General features: G+C 33.7%; 1 protein-coding gene across 2 annotated transcripts in view; it reads right to left on the bottom strand.

The window, feature by feature from the left end:
- The window catches only part of LOC106120769 (cyclin-dependent kinase inhibitor 1), a 40852-nt gene continuing 15537 nt past the window's right edge, over positions 1 to 25315 (bottom strand). For both annotated transcript variants that reach the window (XM_013316196.1, XM_013316195.1), the window contains one exon: positions 1 to 1428. In XM_013316196.1, the coding sequence (XP_013171650.1) occupies positions 1286 to 1428 (143 nt within the window). In that variant the 3' untranslated portion in view covers positions 1 to 1285. The remainder of the gene's footprint in view (positions 1429 to 25315) is intronic.

Below are 25315 nucleotides of genomic sequence, written 5' to 3'. Positions count from 1 at the left end.
CGTCAAAATAAGAAATTCATTAAAACATTTCATTACGGCCGAGGCCTTGTCAAGTTAACTCTTAACTTTGGTTGAACTGCGACAATTTACTCGCTCTAAACACTTTTAAGACTAAACCGAATGAATTCGAATGATATGATGAAAATGAATTGTCTTTTATAACGTAGGACGCGGCTCTCCTAACTAAACTGAAATGAAATAATTTGTACTAAAACAGAGCCGCGTCCACACTGACACCGTCCAGTGCCGGGAATATGCAAACGCCATTCGTAAAACTATCCTGGTAAAACGTTTAAGATATTTGTAAGAACAAAAAAAACAAATCCTCTATAGAATATACTCCATTAATATCCAACAATAAAACGAATATATTAATTAGAGACAGGCTCCATACATTACTTGTTCCAAACACAAAAAATTATAGTTTAAATAAAATTTGTTTTTAACTTATTTAATAGTATTGGCAAAATAAAATTGAGTATTTGTATCTTATTACTCTATTGCCTTCTTCAATCGTTTCCGTTGTTCTTTATGTCCCCCCATGCGCCTGCGCAATAGGGGGACACAAAAAGCGCGCACCAAACGCTCGTCGAAAATGTTCGAACGCATTTCGACTGAAATCTAATTCCCGCCAACGTTTGAACATTTTCAAAGCGAAACGTTAGGTTACATTACTCGCATACAATCACCTGAACTAAATCCAAACCTTAATATATACTCCGACTTCTATAGCCTTATTAACTTATTACTTAATCTATTATAACTTAATTAATATGTCAAAGAGATCATAATAAACTTAAACCTATGCGTCACACTTCCATATTGCATCTGTGATATTGTTAGAATGATTGCCTTTAGTGAAATTCCACTGAGTTGTATTAAAACATATTGTTATCTCTGTTTTTCCATAGAGAATAAGAGAGATGACAGGATGTTCTTACGTGTATTAACAATGTGAGTTCACATTAACGGATACAAGTTTAGAGATATTAATGGTCCGTTGAGCAAATTTTGTGTTGTAACGAGTGACAGTAACTATAGAGAAATATTATACAAGTATCCTAAAGTATAATGGTTGAAGTTATCTTACAAATTACTTAAATATGTCGCCGGACATGTTAGTGTCCGGCGTAGAATAAATAAAGAGATATAAAATAATGCACACTGCATCTCGCGAACCCGGCTTCAGTTAGTCTTACACGGGGTCTAGCATTGCACGTGGATTGCAGTTGCCTAGGCGTCCGGTTAGTGTCCGGACACATCCGGACTGTTGTACCGGACGGGTCTAGCTCGAGCGCTTGAAATGCGTTTGGTTGAGCCGGGCGACCTTGGGAGGGCGTATGTGTGCTCCGTGCCCGCACTCATGTTTGTGCACTGAGGGGGACTTCTTGCCATTGCTCGCCGTCCTCTTTCGAGGCTTGAGGAAATCTGGAAAGAGACAGAGAACATGATAAGTACAATGATAATTATAACTCTTATTTAAAGGGTGCGTTGTTTTGAGGTCATTAAAGATGTCGTAAAAGTCAAAAGCAGGCGTGGTAAGCTATTCGTTGTACGGAAGGTACGTTGAGACAGTTGTGGGGTGCGCAGTAACACGATTTGTCCCGACAGTTTTACGATTCTTTCCAAAAGAATAGCAACATAAAAAGTATCCTCAAATGTTAGGGTGACCATGGCAACTGTATTTAATTTTTACTTTCAGTGATGATAGACTGTAAATGATTAATGATTTGCATTTAGGCCATAGTTTAAACTATTAAATACTATCTTTTATGTAAGACCTATTAGATTTATTTTGTCACCTCTTTGATCGAACTAATTTTAGGTATAAAAATTAAAAACAAAAAAATTATTATGTCAAATAATTGTTTAATGCGAAGTCGTTATCCTCATGATAAAATAAAATATCTTTCTAAACATAACAAAATGGCCACCCTACTCTCTAACATATTTTGTACCGAAATCCATTTAAAATTCGTCGCAAGCGGGGCTCTTTGTAGTCCTTTTTGAATTTGAAAAAAGTCTATGACCTTAATAAGTATAAAAGTTTTACGAGGTTTTTACTACTGTTTAATCTGCGTTGTAATGGCTAAAGGCTGTAATACTGCGAGGTTGGTTCCATTGGGAGCAAAGGGTGGGGACACACTGGGTATGAAGTTCATGGACAAATTACAGTTATATTTAGATAACTCGAATCAATTGTTGTTGTTTTATTTATATATAGATTTGTTATCAGTGAGCTTTCGTTATTGATTCATGGAGATTATGAGTCAAAAAACCTGAGGAGTATGTTTTTGTATGTATGTGTAGATGTATGAATACAGATAAGCCGAGTGAGGTGTGTCGGGACCACGGCAAATGGAAATCCCTAATCTCTGCCTACAACTCTGGGTCACAGGTGCGAGGGTTGCTTGTTGGTTACTAAAACTGTAGTAACAGGATTCTTTTTTTCTGTTAATTATTAAAATTTTAGGTCTAAATTGTCATCTATATTTCAAATGCTAATTTATTCATATTAAACTAACAGAGAAGATCGCAGGTCGAGTTAAGAATTAAGAAATATAGATAAGAATGACTGACGGCCGTCTCCCGATTGGTTACAACGACATGGCAACACACGCTCAAGGCCACGCGTTTCGCGCCAAACCGCTTTATTAATATACTAACTCGATTGTTTTAATTTTACATTTAAATTTTAATTATAATCCGTCAAGTCAATATGACTGTAATAATTTACAATCGCTTAAAATCAAGGTTAGAAGTATAAGTTGTTAAGTCGTCTTTCGTATTTAGTATGAAATCTACACTAAGAAAGTCCCGTAATGATCACTTACAGACTCTGGGCATTTATGGCAGTCATTAAGAAAGTTAATATTTTTTTATTCAATCAAAAATTAATTATTTTCTCATTAGTTAATAGCAATCAATATTTGTAAATGTCTATTATAACGTATTTAAATTTCAATAAATAAATTTGTGCTACAAAAGTAGAAAAAGGCGCCAAAGTTTTTTCTTGAATAAAAAGCGCGCGGTCTTTTGATAATGTTTGGTGAAGCGTCCCCACAGATAATAACGATCTGAACCAGTGCGAAAAAACTAAAAAGGCCAATCCGATGTGTCTTGCAGCCAGAACTATGTCAGTGACGTCACAAGGCCCAAGGTCGACTGGACCACGCCGATTTCGGTTCCCGCCAAATCAAACCACGTGTAGTGGCAAGCTATTTTTGTCAAACTACAAAACAACATAATATTATGTTCTAAGTGGATTGTCGAAAAAATGTATCATAAATCGCGACAAATCAAAGAAAAATACGAATATATAAAAATTAAAATGTGTTATGTAAGTGAAAACATGCTTGAAATCTAACCTACAAATATCTATTGTTGATGGATGGATTTACGGATAAAAATACCTTTATCTTCTGCTAATACAAATAATGTACGCTACTGAAAACTAGAGAAAATACTTTCATTCGATTATGCAATAGTTTGCCGCCAAACGTTCAATGAAGCGTTTCCCGCCATTTCGTGTTACCTATTATACGACTGATTTAGTAAACGTATTTGATCGCCTGTATCGTATTGAATGTACGACATCTTGGATTTAGTCGGGTTATACGCTTCGGACTGAAGTAAACATGCGGGTGTGCGTAAACAAAATGGCCTTGGTGGATCCGCGCGTGCGCCTAGCGATGATTTTGTACAAACAACTCACACACGCCCACTACACTCGTTACGGCGGCCATTATCAATCTTTTATCGCTTTTAGGCTGAAAAGAAAATAATACAAGACAAAATTTGTGTTATAAAATCCACAAAATAAACTACAAACTTGTGATTCTAGAGTTCAATTATTGTTATATTATTCATGATATTTTTATTAGATAGAAGTAAGCCCCGAAGAAATGTTTTGAACATTTAAATAACACACGGATATAAGGATATGTTTCGTTATTCAAGAATAGTTTCAATTCATTCAGTGTGGTAATTTGTGTTGCAAACAAGGTGCTTCAAACGAGTGGTCCAATGCCCAGTTTTATTGAACGCGAGAGGAGAGCCGTGGTTATTTTGGTCGACCTAAATATCTGCGGGCGAACGACGCCCTCTTGTACAATTCACTTGTTTACCGGCGTACAGAACAATTTGGTATACAATTTGCGGTTCACACTCACCATATGTCTGTGCGATCGTGCGTGTGACTTTTATATGGAATTTTTACTATCTTCCGTCCGTATTATTACGTCATCTTCGCATTTTTTTAATAATTATTTTTTTAAATGCTTGTAAATTATTCTTGCAATGTTGACTGTAGTGATTTTAGTATGTTGGCAACATTTCAAATACTAAAACATAACGAATGCTATGCATGAAAACAAGATACATCCGTCTTTCGTCCTTTATTACGCGAGTGGAATCCTTAAGTGGAAGAAAAGAAAACTAAAAACATAAAGTATCTCGTGAGGTTTTTTTGACGTCACGCTTTTTGAAGCGAGGGCGTGAATGTACAAGTAATTTTGGGGGTTGTTTTGTCACTACCCTTTGTTATAAGCCGCTTATAATATAACGAATATAACGAAGGAGACACGACAGAAATGAAAAAATATCGTTATGAGTGAACTAAAAATACGCTTCGAACTGTTGCTATTAGGAAGTTAAATCTGTATTTTTAAAAGTGTGTATTCGAAAATGAAACGGCCTGTTACATTATAAAATGAGGAAAAACATAAATGTAAGCTTTGGAAGTAAATAATCTTAAAAAACATATTCATATACCAAGCTTTTTTTACAAATAACACTTATAACAGATCAGCAGTCTTAAATGAACAAAAACATTTTCATAACGTAGCTTATGGTCTTGTCCAATGTTGCCGAATCTTGAGAAGGCACGAGGAAGTATTTTCCTGGAGTCGTGCAGAAGCCCAGTGCAGAGGGTTCCGGTGCGTTCTTTTGGAGATCCCGGGACCCTCGCAGTCGCACTTGAGGTTGGCCATCGAGGGGGTTTTAGTGAGTAAGAATCTCACATAACCCTTATATAAAGCAGGGTATCTTACGAAGATTCCTCCCCCCGATACCAAAAAAAAAGCTTATGGTCTTAAAAATAGAGAATAATTTCCAATGTTAGCTATCCTGCGACGTATTGTGACGTAAGAAAACAATTCAACATCAGTGGAAAACTAGACGTGAGTAAAAATGTGAATGTAAACGCACCAGTAGACAGAACCCACGCAATAGCGGTTTCACATTGAATTTGCGACGTGTAAGCTTTTTTGAAAGTCGATCTTGCATAATACTAGCAGACAGGGGTTGTCAACATTTTTCAACATATTTTTTAATAATACTACTGACATAGAAACTTATTGGTAATTTATGACCTGGTAGTAGACAAATTTAATTAGAAAGGTTTCATAATCATTGTATAAATAATTATTGTAACCAATTATAATTAAATTGTTCAACCAAATGTTGGTAATCCCGTAATGAGTAATGACAAATGTGACGCATTTCATCATGGTAGAACTCGTATGACGTGTGCCATTTGCCGGGTCATTCCGAAACACGTCTAAACCTGATCGGGCACGCTACGAGCTTAGTATGATTGTATGAGGTTGGGGGTAGAGGGGGCAGGGTTAAGAAAAAACTGGCGCTGATTTGTGAGGCGTAGGCGGCGTCCAAACAGGTTGCCTCGGAGCCCTAGCGAGATGCTTTTTATTTTATTTATATTTCAGGGCTGCTATAATTGGGTGAACGGTGGCACACCTGTCATATCTTTTACAATTTGTTTACCGAGAATCTGCCACGGACTTGACATGTCATATCAACTTTACAGTTTTTTTGTATTTATCATGGTGCCACATGCAATTTATAACATAAGAAAGAGGAACTTTTGAAATTTATTACACGCTTAAAGTGTGCCAAAAAATGACGAAGGAGGAATTGTCTTCATTTATGTATTATGTTTACTTCAATATTATTTATGATAGGAAACGTCGATTACAATGCGAATAAGATCTATCTGTATGGAATGCAAACTCGCATTGTGATTACGAACCAGTTCCCAAATATCCAGGTCAAGTGAAAGGCGAGTCGATGTCAAAACGTCGGTCGCGGATACGGTGCGTGCTGAGGCCAGACCAAAGCCAACGCCTCCATTCATAGTCAACGGACTGTTTATGTTCTACTAAACTTACTAGGGTTTAGATGTCACGGCACAACACATGTTAAAATATGCCTTCACACACGTACACACTACAAATATTTAATTCATAATCTTACTAATGGATGGATGGGTATTTGTATGTTTGAAGGTACCTCGGAAACTTTGGCATAGATGTAGAACACATAGACTACTCAGTAGGTTTTTTTTATAATTCCGCGCGGACGGAGTCGCCGACGACAGCTATTGTAATATTATATACTATATTACTTAATTAAATAAAACCTTTCATGTCAACTTGTGTTGAGTTTTTTTATAAATAAAATTACCATAAAAGTAACATCACAAAGATGGCAACCCTAGTCTAGTGCAACTGGCCGACGATAAAAAAAGAAAAAAGTAACAAAAAGCCCGCTCCGTATATAGATATACGTATAGTGGTAGCTACTGGTTTTTAGTGGAAGCCTAAACAAATAAGTGACATGGCACCAGAAACATTGTATCCCTTTTAACATTTGTTAAATATTATCTTGATAAAGTTTATCGCGCATAGACCCGCGCTTAAGTTTTAATAAGTTTATTCATAGATTTGATGTACCGTTATTAAGTTTATTTTGATATTTTGAAACGGTTACAAAAATAATTTTAGACAAAATAAATTGGTTGTTATAAATTAAGTTAATATTTAAACACTTTCGAAGTCACAATCAAAGATAATTAAGAATTCTTGACACATTAAATAAACATGTCCATTTGGGTATCGTTTGCATGAGCGAACAATGGTGCGCTTGCGCAGGAAATTGCGTCGCATTTGGTACCATTATAGACAACTGAGTCACGGGACAAAAGAGATTTATTAACCTATTTTCACTACTTGTTGTACAACAAATAAGATATTGTTAGTTATAACTTTCCCTCTCAGAGATAGTTGTGCTTGTGTTTTCATTGTCGAAAACCATGTACATATATATACAACAGCATATTGTTTGAAGAGAATAGAACTGACAATAATATGTTATTGCACTAGTGTTCAGGCAATGAAAACTCAAGGTTAAACATGTGTATATTTTTGTCTTTTTATATAGAGGAATGATATGCATAGATAAGAGATGTAAGGAAACCTAGGTCATAAACCAAACGTCTAATTTAACAACATCTAGATTAGCTATTGTTCATGCGATATTCCGCAATTATTTAGATAATATCTTCCAAAAAGTTTAAATTGATGGTTTATTTGGTCTGAAAATAACATAGCTAAGATCATTTTGAGATATCATTAAAATCCAAAGACTTAGGTTGACTCGAACACATTTTGTACCTTAGTTATTATGAATGTGGGGATTACGCAACTGAGTTTATAAAACTTTATAAGAATATTTCTAAATGCTTATTTATAAAAAAATACAATAGGATATTAGAAATATTGCTTACAAATTCGTCTACTTAGTTAGAATGATTATATTTCCAAGTCTGGACTAACAGTTATACCGACGTAAGAAGTTGCAAAACATCTACATATATATAAAAGAAAGTCGTGTTAGTTACACTATTTATAACTCAAGAACGACTTTACCGATATGCCTGGAAATTGGTGAGGAGGTTGCTTAGAGCCAGGAGACGGACATAGAATACTATTTATTATTATTTTTTATACAGCGTGTCCCAATATTCAACAATAAAACTGTAATGGTGTATCGCCAGATCGATAACTACACGGGGAAAAATACTAAAAAAATTCATCTCCATCCGGACGGAGTCACGGTCGACAGCTAGTTTATTTATAAAAAGGTTTATAACATCAACTTGACCTATTTAAGTTGGTCGTGTGAACGTAAGTTCGATATACAAATATTGCGTGTTTAAAGTAAATACACACTTCGTACTTTCGCGTGCACTTGACAGAAAAATTTAAAGGTTTTTCAAAGATAAGGAACGATAGCGTCTTGACATATTTGCTTTGGTTTCGTGAAGCAATGTCATGTGTGTATTGTTGCTTTGGATTTGGAAAAATCTGACATATAGAATCAATATTTGCGAGATTGTTGTTAGGCAGATATTTGGTAACGGTTTGTTGAACCGTGTTTGCTTGTTGACGGATAGTTTATTGACTTGTTATGTAAAAAGTAAAGCTCGTACGTTTCTTATCCAAGGGCAATATAAGTTGGCAAGATATTTTCAAAGATATTTTTTACAATGTAACTAATAAGAAGACATATTAGTATAAACCGAATTTAAATTAATACTTAACAATAGATATTATAAAGAACAGTTAGAATATAAATTGCATGCATTTCGTCTGCAAAAAGGCCGTACAACAGTTAGTCTAAAATTGCTATATAATTCAATAACACGAAATAACGAACGTGTCTGATTTGCGTTGAAAACTTTCATTGGAGTGCGGCCATTATAGAAACTTTAGAAACTGCTTGTACGTAACTGTGAAAGTGAGGGAGGTGTTGCGGCCGGCCATTGTCGCGTGTCGAAACGGAGCACTGGTTACCGTCCAGTCGCTACTGCCGGCAATAACATTTACCGGATTTATTGCACTAAACATTGGCATAATAACAGCTAGTTTGAGTTTCGGTTAATTCCTCAAACGTCACGAGGTAGTATTGGGTTAATTTAAAATATCAACGGGGTCCTATGAACAGAGTCGTAAGTAAGTTTTTGATAAAATTTTTAGGATGGAATGATTTTTGAATCGATTTGCAATATGTTGTTTTTACTTTTTATTATTGGCCAGTGTGATTTTTGTGTTAACTATTACTCTTATTTTAAAAGCGTGAATGTAAAAAATCTTTTAGTCGCCATTTAAAGGTTGACATTAATATGCTACATATTAATACAAGGTGAGCTAGTCGCGTTGGTATTTAAAAATACACGAAAGTCCAAAAATTAACTCGGTTAAAATCAAGTACTGGTGGTTAACAATTTTTAAACTTTTAATTTTATAAAGAGAACAAGATATTACATTTCTTTATAAATTTATTATACACAAGTCCTTGACACCGTTTGCGAGGCGTTAAAAAACTAAATTAGTGACCTATGCGTTTTTCCGTCGAGCCATTTTGGACATACATTCTAAAGAATTTCTATCTATACATACAAACATTCGTATTTATGATATTAGTAAGAAGTAAGATTTCTTTCGTAATTTATTTCTTTTGTTGATCCTTTTCAATGCGAATAAATTTCTCGTTCGAATTTAAATTACAGTATAAGTTAAGAGTGTCGAAATTTCACGAACAGAGATAAATATACTGTCACGAATGCAGACTTAAAGCATTTATTAACTGCTAAAAAGACTGCAAATGTTTTTTTAAAACATCCTTTGTATGTTTTATCTTAAAAATACAAAGGAAATTAAAGTGTTTTATACCATAAATGATTCTCAGTAAGACAGAGTACAAGAGATTTTTATCATGAATTGGTATTGACTGTGGGTTTCCATTGTCGAAACATTTGTTCAAAAATATTTTTCCGACTAAAAAATTACATCGTAAGAAAATTGAGCATTGTCATTATGAAAGATTGTCTCTTTAAATGAAATTCCATCGCAAAATATTGGCAACATAGATTTAAAAAAAAAACAATTTGTCTACGTCGTATATAAAACTTTTTCTAGATTTATTGAAGTTTAATGTATAAATAAAAAGACTAATATTAATTTATTCTCTCCATAGGGTTTCGTCGTAATCCTTAATGCGAAGTTTCTGTTATAAAAATACATCGAACGTTCTGGACAAGCAAAAAACCAATTTAATATCCTTAGGGTTTTTTCGCATTGTACTTTTTGTAACGAATCAAATAAGGACTGGTACGCGTGTCCGCATACTAGATAATGAAACCCGAGGTAGAGTGACAAAGGTGTAATTGATATATTGAAATCATAAAACACACATATAAATATAGAACCATGTCGCCGTACGACTCTATTAATTTTTTTTAAATACGAATGATGGGAATTGACAGATTGAAATAGAGATCCCATTAATTTAATTTGTTTTCGTTCATCTATACTGTATAAGACCACATTAAACTGTGGGTTTCTGGGACCAGAATTCCAATTTGAAAACATAATGTTACCTCTATTTTGTCAACGATAATAATGACAGAGATGACTATATATTTCATACAAAAATACGTCTCAAAAACAAATTAACGACGAAGCAACTCATGAAAATGTGAGTTTATTTAACTTTCTCACATTGGACATTATATTAATATTCATAGACATAATCTAAATTCATAAATATAGATCGGACTGTCGACTTCCTTGTACACAGAGGCTGTTTGTTGTTTGCTTTTGTAAACGAAGCGCTGCGCTGTCTATGGTAATTCAAGGAGTTATGTTGTAAAGTCTGTATTTATTAACGCACTACTGTTGTTTACACTTTACTGTGTTTTAAGAGGGTTCAGTTTTACTGTAAGACCAGTGTTAGGTCAAGAATTTGATTCATTAGTTTGATGTTGTCTTAAAACCTTGAAAAATGTAAATAGGTATATTTTGACTGAAGGAAAGTTTGCTCAAGTTACGATTAATCAAACATTCGATAATCTAAGGGACCACGATATTTTTCTCCCTTATCCAGGGGGGTTCGACAAAATGTATTCGCTCCGAAGCGAATCTATAGCGAACTTCAAAAATGTATTAAACAATCACATAACAAAATTTATTGTCAGTTCCATACATTTTTGAAGTTCGCTATGGATTCGCTTCGGAGCGAATACATTTTGTCTAACCTTCAATGTTCGACTGTAGTCGAAACAAAGGGAATTAATAAAAATATCTTAAATCATTTTTCACATATTCGTAATAAACTAACTAAATAATCGTATCAATAGATTAACGCAAACAAAAAGTTTGCACAGTGGAAACGGCCCTAATCGCTGGATAATAAAGCACCCGTGCGTCGGCGAGATGAAAGCGGTTCCCAGCCGGCGGACATCAAAGCGCTTTATCCACTTGAACTGTCGATAGTTAAGCTACCGTGTACCGCCTTTATCTTATAATCGATACACGTGTGATGTAACTTAACTTTTTACAAAAAAAATGTGGTAACACTTATTTCTTACGTTTACTTTAACTTAGTTTTTAAAAATACTCAAAGCTCTCAATAAACACATGCCCTTTTAAAAACCACTTTTACTTTACCGTTAAGGATTTAAAATATCTCTTTTTAAGTGTTTTGCCTCTTTTTGTACAGCTGAACTATGGATATTCATATAACCATATTTTTTTTTGCTAATATATAAGTATTTCTACAATAGAAAAGGTATATAATACCAAGAGAACTATACAAAAATAGTTTATTGAAGCCCTCAACGCTAGTTTAGATTTCCATCAAAGAAATCTTTAGTAAGATTAGTTTTGTGTTAACGACATCAAACTGGTAGAAGAGAAGCGATTCCCATAGTTTAAATTTAAATTATTAGAAAACGGGAGATAAAACTACATCATAAATCTATTCAACAATAAGCAAGATAATACCGAAACAAGTAACGGACAACGGTAGCTAAACTATCCATAGAACAAAAGTTTTCATTGTTCGTTCACTATTAACCATTGTCATAAGCTTCGAAACTAGGAGATACGCGCGTAAATATCGGTTTCTTATAGTAAACACGCTCACTCGCATTGTCGGGTTGACCTGTCTGTAAGATACGACCTCTGGACCAATTTCGGCAGTCCTCTCTTATTGTCCCATAACAATGAGAAGAAAAGGGATCGGTTAGGGGAGAGATGCTAAGTATTACACGAACAATAGCAACAAAAAAACGGTGTATGTTTACCCATGAATACTACGCACAATGGCCGGTGCTATGTTAATAAGGTAACAGGTTCAAAGCTTTCATTCTCAAGATAATTCAACTTGTATAACGAATTCGCGTTAAATCGTGCGTTTCAAGGGAGATGCGATCTCTGTGTAATCCTAGTTCTAATATAATGCAATATGAACGGCTATTGTTATTTTTAATACGTAAGGATTAGACGTACGAACACCTGATAGTAAGAGATCCCGCGATTCACAAATAGAAAAAAAACGGTAGATTGAAACATCATAAAATTTAATAAATTAAGGGAATTGTAGGAACTTATGTAATCGTTGTAGAAACAAAATAAAGTCAACATCACTTTGAACAAGTAATCGTAGTTAAAAACAATCGTATACTTATATGTAGCTAACGTTAACACGATATAGGAGTTTAACTGCGACATTTGGTAGCCTGGTCGAGTGCTGTGAGCAATTATTTATCGGTGTAATGATTTAGAAGTCCGCTCGGTCACCACATGGTCTGGATTAGTCCTCCTCGAGTTACCTTCTTCGATTACCAGATCGTCTTCCTACCTAGTCGCGAATAACAACGCCATCTTGCGACTAGAATAATGCATTATCTTAAGTGTTTCAGGCGAATCTCACCATAATGAGCTTGTAAGTGGACTTATTTTTTTACAATTAAAATCTGTGAGTCGTTAGTGTTTAAAATGTTTAAGTGTTTCAACTTGAGTGGTTTTTTCCCAAGACGCAAATGCTTTTTCGAATTGTGCTGCACTTTTGAAAAGATGTTGTTTTTTAAAACGACAAATTAAAAATAATCTTAGCGGCCAGTGTGAGTTAAAAGTTTAAAAAATAAAGACAGGTACCATATGGCTCAGGCCACCCAAGTTGACTGTTCAAATTAGTGTGGATTATGATCATGAAATAAGGTTTTTTTAAAGTCAGTATTCTATTAGCTGTATTAAGGTCAATTAGCATACCGCTAACATATACCTCAAAGAATAACGTGAGAGAATACAGTTCAAATATAGAACGTAAATTGTTACCCGCCAATAAAAAGAGGCAACGACAATCGTCCCATTCTGCCACATGATGATTTTTCACATAAATATTATATTTTTACGACATTATTATGCGGGGATTGTTTGGCTTTTTTTAACTAACGAGGTTTTACGAGGTGACCGCTCGTTAAGATTGGACAAATTCTGTATTTTAAAACGTGTGAAAGTAAAACATCAGGGGGTCGTTGTACGTCAATAAAAGTATAATATGACGCGCAGTGAAAGACCGGGGTCGGATCATAAAAACGATTGGTCAAGCATTGACGGATCATGAACATAATGATTTCATTCTGTGATATTGTGAATATGGGTCACCGGGTGTCTTGGGAAAGGAAATAGCGTGACGTTATTTAACGGCCCGATTAGCGATTTTTCATTTTAACACTTACTTTAGTTAAAAATAGTTATTACTATATGTCTATTCCGGTTGTGATCAAAAGGCGACAAAGTATTTAACGATGACTATAAAGCTATAAAATCCATTCTCAAAATAAAAATAAAAAAACAGTTTTGTAAAATGTTGAATAGTACAAAGTAGGTTGATTAGGAATTCGATAATCTGTTTTGATTGTACGTAACAGTACGGTACGTTCCGACACGCAGACGTACGTGAATCGAAAGTTAATTCAATATAACGGTCCCGTTTGTTTGTCTGTTCGTGTCCGCGCAACTGTTTGTTTTGAATCTGTTATCGATTATTGTACACAAATAAAAATTGCAAACAAACCGAATAAATATTTGAATATCGAATCGATGATAACTTCATTACGAGACCATAACAACGGATGACCTCAATTTATATTTTTTAATTAAAAACATTCGATGTTTTAGTCTGTGCCCAAATGAGACATACCAAGTTGTAAAAATGGCGTCATTTAAGTAACTTATTCGTTCTGAAAATAACTTAATTTGGGGGCATTTTTATCTTAATGTTATATTTGGCGGTAAATTCTAAATGCCTTTGGAAATATCTATCAATTGTGTAATAAAATTTGACATTTGTTTTTTTTTGTGTCAACAGACGTCGCGGTCATGCGTACGAATCCGGCTAATCGTCCGTGGGAAAGAGAGACACTGAACCAAACTGACCTGTTTCGCGACTGCATCTATGCAAATTTTGTGTGAAACTCATTTTTTTTTCTCCGCTCAGATTGGGTCGATAAAACCCGATGTTATCTGTGTTTTATGTACATTTAGTTGAATGCTCTCACTTATTTTTATTAAAAAAAAAAAAAAACAGATTTTTATAATAATCGATGATGAGAAGCTTGAAAACTATGGCATCATTTCGTGAAGATTATTTTTATGTTTTAATTTAATTAGTTGTAAAAGCAAATTAGTTGCCAGTATCAATTTAGCAATAAAAAAAAACAGTCTTACGTTTTATTCATACAACATTGAGTGGACGTGATTAGGTCAATGCTAGGTCACCAAGTCAAGACATTTCATTGTTCAATCCAAAGAAATATCGCATTTAACGACTTTGTTCTCACCTTCATGTTTTAATAGCATTAAATATTTTAAACCTTACAAAAATTTTAATTCATACGTTGACCTATACAGCCAAGGATGTTTATTCACTACCCATTTCAGTGAAATATCATAAGCGTTTTTATGGCAATCATAAGTGGGAAGTGAATTAAATTCTATTACTGTACGTTGCAAAACTGTATTCAAATAGATTTAGTTGCGGTGTAATGTAGGTTGTGCCTCCAAAAATTCTAACGGTCTTACGCTTATTACCAGCGGCGATTTGCTTGGTAGAGACCGCGCGATTTGCGATGCCAAATTGTACTGTGGGTGTTCAGTTCGTTTAATATAAACTTGAAATTATAAGGTCAATGAACTTATATTAAATTGACTATATCGCAGTTCATAGAACAGAGGATAGTATCAAGACAAAATATTGGCTGAAAACATTAACGAACAAATGAATGTATAAAAGTTAAATTTAAAAAGAAAACTGAAATTGTCAAACAAAAATAGAACTGGCAGCATATAAAACCGCTATCAATTAAAAACAAAACAATTAAACTTTAAACATAAGGTACGGTTCTCACGAGCACATATGCATATTAGGACGTGTTCACAGTTTAGCATAAATTAACAAGTCGTTGTACTAACGATCAAAACATTGCAAAGGGTAAATTATTACGCCTCGATTACTTAAGTCTTATAATTACAATGTACTTTGTAATTATAATAGAAACTTTATAATAATTGTATGCTATTATACAAGACAATGGATGTAGCGAATATGAATTTGGTCACCTGTAGTGTTATTCAGGTTGAAAATATTTTATTTTTTGTTACAATCGCTATATTAATATCATTATTTTTAACAAGCAACTAAAAATGTTATTTTGTTCCATGGTTAGAGTCAAAGTAAAATTGATATTAAAAACGTGGTTTTTACTATTTGAACTAGTAGTTGTTCGCGACTTTGTCAGCGCGGAATCAATAATCTCTAAATAAATATCAAATAAATTCAGTAGCTTTTGAGCCTGAATGCAAACAAACAATCAAATCTTTTTTAATAATATTATTATAGATTACATTAATTATAAAACACAATTAAGTTAAAAAAAAGTTTCGTTAACGGGAAGTCAATGTATATATAAATATAGGAAACCACAAGATGGAAGGAAAAACAAACCTATGATCGTCATTGTTCTGTAAACAAACAATACGAGAACATGTGTTTTAAAATAAATAATTGTATAATCACGTAGATTAGAAAATAAACTTTGTAAATATTAAACAATTTTGTAACGAAAAACTTTGGTTAATTTTTACTGACATTGTAAACTAGTAAGCATTGGTTTCGGTTCCCACAAATTGCTGCCCCTTTTACACGCCACTTTGAATTCGTGGGGTTGGGCACATTTAATTATTTGAAACAAAATAATAAGCGGATATGGAAGTGATTTTAACACGTTCCATGCGACTACGGTTTTTTCGTATGAAAGTGAACTCGCCAGGTAAGTTAGTTTGACGTGTTTTTATTAATTCAAAATGACTTTTTTCAGTCCGATAAGAAATGGCATTAAATATTACTAATGTCTTTGAATTAAAAATAAAAAAAATTAAGAGGATTTTTCAATTTTTTTATCGTTTTTATTTTTATTTATCGTATTTTCTTTAAACTTAAAAACAAGCTAAACTGCATTTTTTACAAAAACTTGTGTGTCGTAGTATTTAAAATATTATAAAAAAATCTACTTCTTATTAATATTATAAATGCGAATGTTTGGATGGATATTTTTGTACGTATCTCCAGAACGGCTACATGGATCTTGCTGAATGCAATGAACGTAGTCTGGAAGAACGCATAGATTACTAATTAAGTTTTTTATTTTTTTAGCTAGTATTCAATATAAATTCGTAGGTAAGAGATGCATTGTTTACAAAACATTCGAACGATAACATGTAAACGGGTTCGTGATAAAACTATTTATAGACAAATGTTGCCAGCGACGCATATTGCTGATGTGTATTAACGTATTTATTTCATGTATGTTGCCACTTTCAATATACTTCGAATGCACTTTCACGAAAAAAAGTAATTACGCTCTTACTTATCACTTCGAGATTTATGCGTGTGTCTAAAAGTTTGATGGAACAATATTTTTTTGTATATTATTATTGTCATGTAAAATGACTAGTCAACAACATTTGACACTTTACCGTGGGTTTACACTGACATAATCTAACTAATATAAATGCGAAAGTTTAGATGGATGGATGAATAGATTCTGTCAGAAGGAAACTCGCGGAAACTTAGCATAGATGTAGAATTTTAAAAAACTTAATTATTGGTCTATATGTTCTAGATGTATGCCAAATTTCATCGAGATTCGTTCAGCTGTTCTGTAGTTACCTTTAAACAAACATCCATCTAAACATTCGTATATTATATTAGTAAGATAGTTAAGAATAAACACAGTTACAATGTTTACGGTTAAACTGCACGTAGCCTTGTAGTAAATATTGAAAGCAATAGACGTATTCCTTGACCTTAGTGCGAGCCATTTGCATATGTTACAATCGTGTAATGATAAAGTGCGTAGAGACGGTCTGTCTGTCCCACATGCCATATCTAGTGTTGCCTTATCCGTGTTTGTTGCCTATAAATAGAATATGCTCGTTTGTACATATAGTGATTATGAAGTACAGTTAAAGAATTAAATTTGCTTACCACTTACAATACAATCGTTTTAGACTAAAACATTGAAATGGGTATGGAATAAATGTTCTTGACTGTATGCATGTGAATGTTTTAGGCTCTTTTTAGAGACATATTTCGTAGTCAATAGTTTCTATTTTCTTTTATAACTTTTTTCTTGTGTTGTTGTTTATCGTGACTACCAAGACGAATAAAAACTTTTTGATATTTAAATTCTCGTGCACTGAACTTGTAATAATTTTTAGTACAAAATTAATGTAGATTTGTAAATGCAAATAAAATGAATTACGTCATTATTGCATATCAAAAAATAAATAATTAAATCTTGTTTTATAAACGTTTATTATCTAAGCTTAGTCTTTGTATAATTTTAATTCTTGAAATGTCAAAAGTACAGGTAAACGACCTTTTGTCTTGACATTCAATTGATTGACATTTGTTGAACTTAAACGTGGGTTAACATGGCATAAACTAATATAAAAAAATCTCTTTTTTTAACTTAAATATTCTTAATCTTTCCAATTTCGATTCACTTTCGACGCGTTTATTTTAACTTTTTTTTTAACTTCCTTTACACATCACGGTTAACTGTGAACAGTGTAAAAAGTTGTCGAAGCGTCAGAACAGGCGTTCATTATTGTATAATGCTTTGTTGTTGCCGCTACCCACTACCGCTAGTCCGCACGTGCTTATGTTTACAGATATACCGACCTACCGCAGGATATGTTATGAAAACGGTCTGTCTTGTCTGTTAATATTGTTTCTATGATAAAGACGACGCAGTTTCCTGTTAGATATTACTTCTTACTAATATGGATGGATGTTTGCTTGAAGGTATCTCCAGAACGGCTGTATGGATTTGGCATAGATGTAGAACATAATCTGGAAGAATACATAGGCTACTAATTATGTTTGTATTTAATACCGCGCGGACGGAGTTGCGCGCTACAGCTTGTATATCAATATACCTTGAAACTTATCTTTACGATTACGGAAATAAACAATAGATTGTGGATAGTGATTGTTTATCAATTCCATTATACAAACGATTTTATATCGTTAATTATGTGACTTTGATTAATTTAGTGCGTCATACTATGGTATAAATTTTTTTACATTATAAGGTGGTAAACTGGCAAGCCTGCCTATAGACTTCAGTGATGGCATGAAAAGGAGATATTTGCCCTTCCCATACTTTACTTTTAAGAAAAAGAAGGGAAAGATGACTAAAATTAAGCGTCCAGCACGACTCATTAAAACAAACGCGTAATTACTACGTCTTCTGTCTAGTCGTGGTATAGCTAGCCAATTCGTAGAACAGATGTTGGTGTCTACCACTGTTAGATTAAGGTTAAATAACTTCACAACATGACAAATAATTGTATTACGAAAAAGAACACATCCCTTTCAAGTTTTGACTTCGAATTCTATAGTGTATTTGCACGTGTAAGTCATAGTAAAAGACACTACATATAATATCATCATCAGCTCACTACACGTCCCCACCGAGGGGTTCGGAGCCTACCCTAAGTTAAGGGTGATAGGCCATAGTCAACCACGCTGGCCCAATGCGGGTTGATTGACTTCACACATATCTTTGAATTTCTTCTCAGATATGTGCAGGTTGCATCACGATGTTTTCCTTCACCGTACGAACGTCGGATAAATGTACATATGTAAATCGAAAAACACATTGGTACATGGTGGGATTCGAACCCAAGACCTGCGGATTGCATCCCCTGAGCCACCGACGCTCTAACATAACATATAATATACGTATGACATATTAAAAAAAATCATAGTCATTGTAATTATCGCGCCTTGCGACCTTTGGGTCACTGCGAATCCATCATTCCGTCCATTATTGAACTCAATTAAATCTCATTAACATAACCTAAGAACGAAATAGGGTTGACCATTCTCTATCTTTAGACATGTCACCACCTTTGTCCCCTGTAACCTATTCCCATTCAGAGGGGACAACTTAGTGTAACAATGGGTACAGTTTGACCCACAAAGACGGGTACTGGGTACAGACCCTATTTGTGTATTTTAAGCAATAAACAGTAAGTTTTATGCGATTGTGGAGATTTGAATATGAATGGTTGAAAGCGTATTGTCGGTTGCGTGAGCTCGTGGTGTGCAGGCGCAGTAAGGTTGATGCATAATCATTAGAAATTATCGTAGCGAGAGTAACACGCTCGCCATATTGCATGGGAATCGCGCGCGGAATGCGTTTGGCGGGAAAAGTGATGCGCCATTGACAGATGGCTAACGAAACTTGTTTTTTTTTTAATATTGACCGACAGAGCAAAAGCAATGTTTTTCGACGAAATGTATATAATCTGTATCGTAAATATCTTGACTGATTTTAGAGTTAGCTTTCTTTGTTTTTTTAAAGATATTTTTATCTGTAATAAATTTACGTAATCTTTAATTGGCCACAAGGTTATGAATAATATTTTTCTTCGATCGTAGTAACCTTTATAGAACGCTTCTGTATATTTATTATGCGTGAAGGCAAAGGCTTTTTATTATTTCAAACATAGGACGGAGCGAAACGTGTCGGCACGTTGGGAACATGAATCAAAGTTAATAATCCTTGTAGGTACATATTAGTCGATCCTATACACGAGGTATTAAAAACTTTACAAAGTAATTTGGGAATTCAACCTTGTAAGAAACGTTTAACGGATATAAGGAAGCTTTTGTATTTGTTAAATACTTTTGAATATATTTATGGCGTAGTTCTATAGTTTATTAATAATAAATACGTTAATGTAACACACACCTACAACTTGGACTTGCACACAACAATATCAAACAATAATACACAATAATTTCATTCCTTTTCGGTGCGTACGCGCATCTTATGCGTTTCGCTCTTTCGTATAGCGGTATCTCGCTCGCACGGTCAGTGACCGCGCATCTCCGAGATTGCATTGGCCGGGCAGCTTCCTTCAGATAGCTAGTTTCTGCTCAATTAAAATATAATTATAAATGAAAACATTAGACAACTTAAGTTGTCGTAACCGTACTACGAAAGACGTTGTTCTTTACAGATTGTAAAGTCTATTTTTCTATTTTAAAATTACAATCCAAAGTAATATAGCGTTAATTCATTGTTTATATAAAACCTCTTTGAATACAGCGACAGATAAAAATGTATTTGGCTGAATATAAAATACTACAGCGTACGTAAAAAAAAAAACATTAGATTAGCTGTGACCTACTTCACTTTGATAAGGAAAAAAATAAAACGCAGTACCATACGCCACGTAACTAAAGTACTAGTAAGACCGTTGCCTAAACACGTTCGAATTTACGCTTTACAATAAAAAAAAACAAGCGTCCCGTAGTAGTTTATTTACGGCGTAGTACAAAATCTCCAATAAGCCAGCTTTTTTTGGAGTCGATGGCCCGTTGTGAAAAAACCAAAACAATTTTTTTTCGTTCGCTCCGAAATCAGTTTACGAGCTCTCTCGAATAGTAAATGAGAGAGAGAGAGAGAACGCTGTATGATAATATCGTTCCTTTCAGTCGCACAGGTAACTTAAAACCTTTACTGGATGATTAGGCTATAGGGTTGTCATCTAACCAAAATGGACTAGAAAAAGAAAACATGTTATAATGTATTTCCCCTTTACTCATACATCATTAATAGATACTTATATGGTCACATTGGCCAATTTAATATATCGTAAAAGTATTTTTAGGAAAAATAAATTGCCAACCCTAGATGAGTTTGTTCTAAGAAAATATCCAAGTGTCTTAACGCACCCAGTCAGTTCGTATTCAGAGAAGTGTAACATTGTGAGGGCATTATGCTCGAGCAGAACATTTGAGGTACAATAAACGGTCATACAATTCGTAATACAAGTCGCGCACGTGAATTATCAGACATATTAGCCGTCTGTCTGCCTGTTCGTTGTTCTTTTAACGGCAACATTTACAGTGGATTAATACTGGCATGAAACTTGAATTAATATAGTGGTCGCCTGCAACTTTGTAAGCTCAGAATAAAAAAAAAATAGTAGCCTATTCCGGCGCGCATCAGCGTGCGTAAATTATGCTCATGACTATGTAAAAAAATTGTCAGCCAGTTCTAAAAATAGTTGATTTGTCATTAAAAGTAAATTAAATTTAAAAACAATAACCTAAGCTAAAAAGTGTATGATAGAAAATTATATCTCTATAAATTAAAAAAAGATTCATGAGAAAAAGTGAGATATTTTCACAGAAAAACATTTAGAACGTAGGATATTTTTTTAAATAATGATACTATTTAAATATAGGTCAGTTCAAAAGCCCTCGGGGGTTCAGTTAGGAGACAAACGTCATCAAATAGAGATTAAGCGTAATCTTGACAATAAAAAAAATATTATCTTGTATTAGAAAAGGGGGTTAGTGGGCCACAAAAACTACGAAGGTCCCATTTAGTAATTGTAACTCATTGACTGAGATGAGATAGCCCTTGAACTCATTATCGTGAGGCAATTCTTTGTTATTTTGTCCTAGTGCGTTGTATTTTTGGTGTATTTTTATAATTAGATTAGTTTCTACTAAACAATACAGGATGATTTTTTCTATTATAACATCTAGATTAGACTTCAACAACATCGATAACAATAATGGATCCGTAGATTATTTTAATTTATACTAGATATAATCTAACTAGATCTATCAATTGATAGATCTAGTTTTTCGATTGCTATAACAAAATTTAGATAGGTAATTTAATGTACTTAAGTTTATCGTAACAACGATTGTATCAAGGAAATCTCGGTTAGCAAATCCGAGAGGGCGACAGCAAATTGTCTCAAATGTCATGACATCAGAGATGTGCAGTAAAACCGCACAGGGATCCGTTTCGCATTACGCGGTGAGTACCACATGTTATTTGATCTTTATACAAATCAGATTGCGGTCTCGTATACATGAACGTAAGTAACGCCTTCTTAATTTGGATACATAGGATTTTATTACGTTGAATATTAAATCTTATTTTAACTTTACGAAGTAACATTGTTAAAATAATAGTCTAGAGTCAACCTTAACATAGGGTTGTCAACCTATCCAGATTAGGGTAATTTTATTTAATAAACAATTGACTAAACCTTTCTTATCAAATACAGCATCTATCAAAGTGGTAGCCCGCACTTGACCCAAAAAGCAAAGCAGTACATGGCCGGCGCTTTCAGTGTTACGCATAAAACAGTAACGAGGGTCGAGACAAAATGTTACCCGATAACACGCGCAATAAACAACAAATGCGTACAAGCGAATGTAATGCCAACAAAACGTAAAACGGAACGCACTTCTCGACCGTTTAAGCGCTATTAGAATGGCGAGAAAGGGAGTTGTTCACTAACGGATTGAAATAACAGTAGCATACTAATAACGTTTTCTTATAACAACGAAGTAGCATAGTGTATCAACACCTTTATAAAACGGATAGGATGAAGGATTTTGTTATGCACTAGCTGTCGCCCGCGACCTTGTCTGTGTGGTATTTAAAATCATGTGTTATTTCAGACTATGTTCTACATCTATGCCATTTTTTTTCCAAATCCGTTGATCCGTACTTGAGATACAAACATCCATTTAAACATTCGTATTTATAATATTAGTAATATCGAATATTTAGTATCCATTTATGGGTGTATCATAGTATCGTGTTTTTATAACTGTATACCGGTTTTCAAAAACATTAATTGTATTTGACATGTCTTATGAATAAGAAATTGTGACTGATATTATTTGATACATGTTGCATCATTCTTTATAAGTAATAGAAAACAGGGCAACTATAAAATTAATCTAGAAGCTATGTTGGCGAGATCGAGTTTGTATGGAAAATAACGATTTCTAACAACTTACGCGTATGATGCACCATTTTGAATTACGTTGGAATTTCTTACCTGCAAGAAAAAAAAACACGTTAAAATATTGCAATGATATAAAAAAAATACTTTCAATTTAAACCAAAAACGTAACAAATCTTATTTCTAACTAATATAAGCAAATGTTTGAGTGGTCAGATTTTTGTTTAAAGGTTTGAAATTAAGCATAACATGTAGAACATAGTCTGGAAGAACACATAGGCTACTAAGTTTTTTCTAATCCCGCGCATACGGAGTCACAGGCGACAGCTAGTAATAGAATAAATGTATTTCAACTTAAATATCATAAGTTAAAATTCCCACGAACTTAACACGCTAAGGTATACACGTAATTCTAAATAATTTACTTCAATCAAGTCAATTACTTTTTTAGATTTTCCACTGGTATTCTGAGTATTCGAGATAATTGTACTAGGACCAAATGACCGCTTATTAAAATAATAGTCTGTATAAGGACTGAAGTGGTCTAATATCAAACGGTTATAACTATAGGAAGTGTCCAACGGAAAAAAAAGTTTATAGTTATTTCATACTAAGCCTTTTACCGTGGATTTCCGAGACAAAAATCTCTGTATAAAACATATCGTCATCCCTGTGATATTTGACAAAACAGAGATAACAACGTGTTTGAAAAGAAGATTTTGATCTCAGAAACCCACGATAAAAGATGTAAGTTTAATGTAACAATCTATGGCAATGTATGATGGTATTCGTTATGTACATCTTGAAATCGCTTTATTCATTTTTTAGTTCTTATTTTAAACTTTTGGAATGACGTTTTTGTATATGTTTCGTAAGTGGAAACTTGCGGTAAACATAATGTAAACGGTGTTAAAGGCGTAAGATAATTTACAGTTACGAAAGCGGAGCGCAGCACTTTCTCTGTCCTAAAACAGTTTAATTACACTTGCGTGTAATTTGTGAAGGTCGGATATTTACCGCTTAAAACAGTAATGTCTAAAAATAATTTGGTATTCAATTATAAGATTATTTTTTAATGAGATTAATAAAAAACAAACATGAAAAAATGATAATATTATTTTAAATTGAGCGACAGAAACCGAGAGATATAGTTAGTATACTTTCATTTTTATTTATAAAACACATTCACTATCATAAGGGTGTGAATTATTTTCCATATCGGTATTAAACAACGTTGACGACTTTTTGCATAACATCATCCATCATCTAGGCATCGCAGGACGTTTGTCATGCACGTAATGTTTTTTTCATTACTAACCGTGATGAAAACAACTTCTTACATAGAAATACATTACTTTATGAGTATTAATAGATTATAATTGACAATATTACGTATATTTTTTAGTAATTATACACATTTTTTGTTTTAATTTCGTAACACGTCAAACAACCAATCATCATCATCAGCTCACTATAGGTTCACACTGAGGCGCTGGGAGCCTACCCTAAGTTAAGGGTGATTAGGGCATAGTCAACCACGCTGGCCAAGTGCGCGTTGGTTGACTTCACACATATCTTTGAATATCTTCTCAGATATGTGCAGGTTGCATCAGGATGTTTTCCTTCACCGTAAGAACGTCGGATAAATGTACATATGTAGATCGGAAATCGAAAAACACATTGGTACATGGCGGGATTCGAGATGAAGGGCCTGACCCATGAGCCACCGACGTTCGTAAATACCAACATAATGACTCAATGACTTTAGTTTTTTTAATTAAAACTTTTGGTTTCAAATAATTTAAAAGGCAATTAAAATGACCAAGTTTTATTTTAGATAGTGAATAATCTCAATTTAAACGCAATAAATAAGTTAATTGGTCATAAGTTTACAAACACATTATCTTGTGTACATATTGCTATACAGTTGGTCATTACAAATCAAATGATAATGGCCAGTCTGTCGCAATTGTAAAAACATTTAAAATGGCGGATAATTTGCGTCTAAAATATTATCGGTTTTACGAATAAAAAATAGCGACAGACTAGTAAATACAAAAATAAAAAGTTGACATTTGTAACTGGTCGATTATATAAACATTTTGAATTTAGAACGTCAACTTTTCTAAAATTCATTGTCATTGTAAAAATAACCCAATAAAATTGGAGCGATTACGACAATTTCGTGCAGAAGCCCGCGAAAGTTGAATAACCCCTTTGCCCAAACGTTTAGCGTAGGCGTCTGTCTCTCTCACTCATTAATAGAGTGAGTGCGACGAACTTTATTTGTTTGTAAACTCAGTATTGTT

This window comes from Papilio xuthus, unplaced genomic scaffold (assembly GCF_000836235.2).
Source record: "Papilio xuthus unplaced genomic scaffold, Pxut_1.1 DF826949.1, whole genome shotgun sequence".
NCBI lineage: Eukaryota > Metazoa > Arthropoda > Insecta > Lepidoptera > Papilionidae > Papilio > Papilio xuthus.
This window is presented reverse-complemented; position numbering and strand designations above follow the sequence as displayed.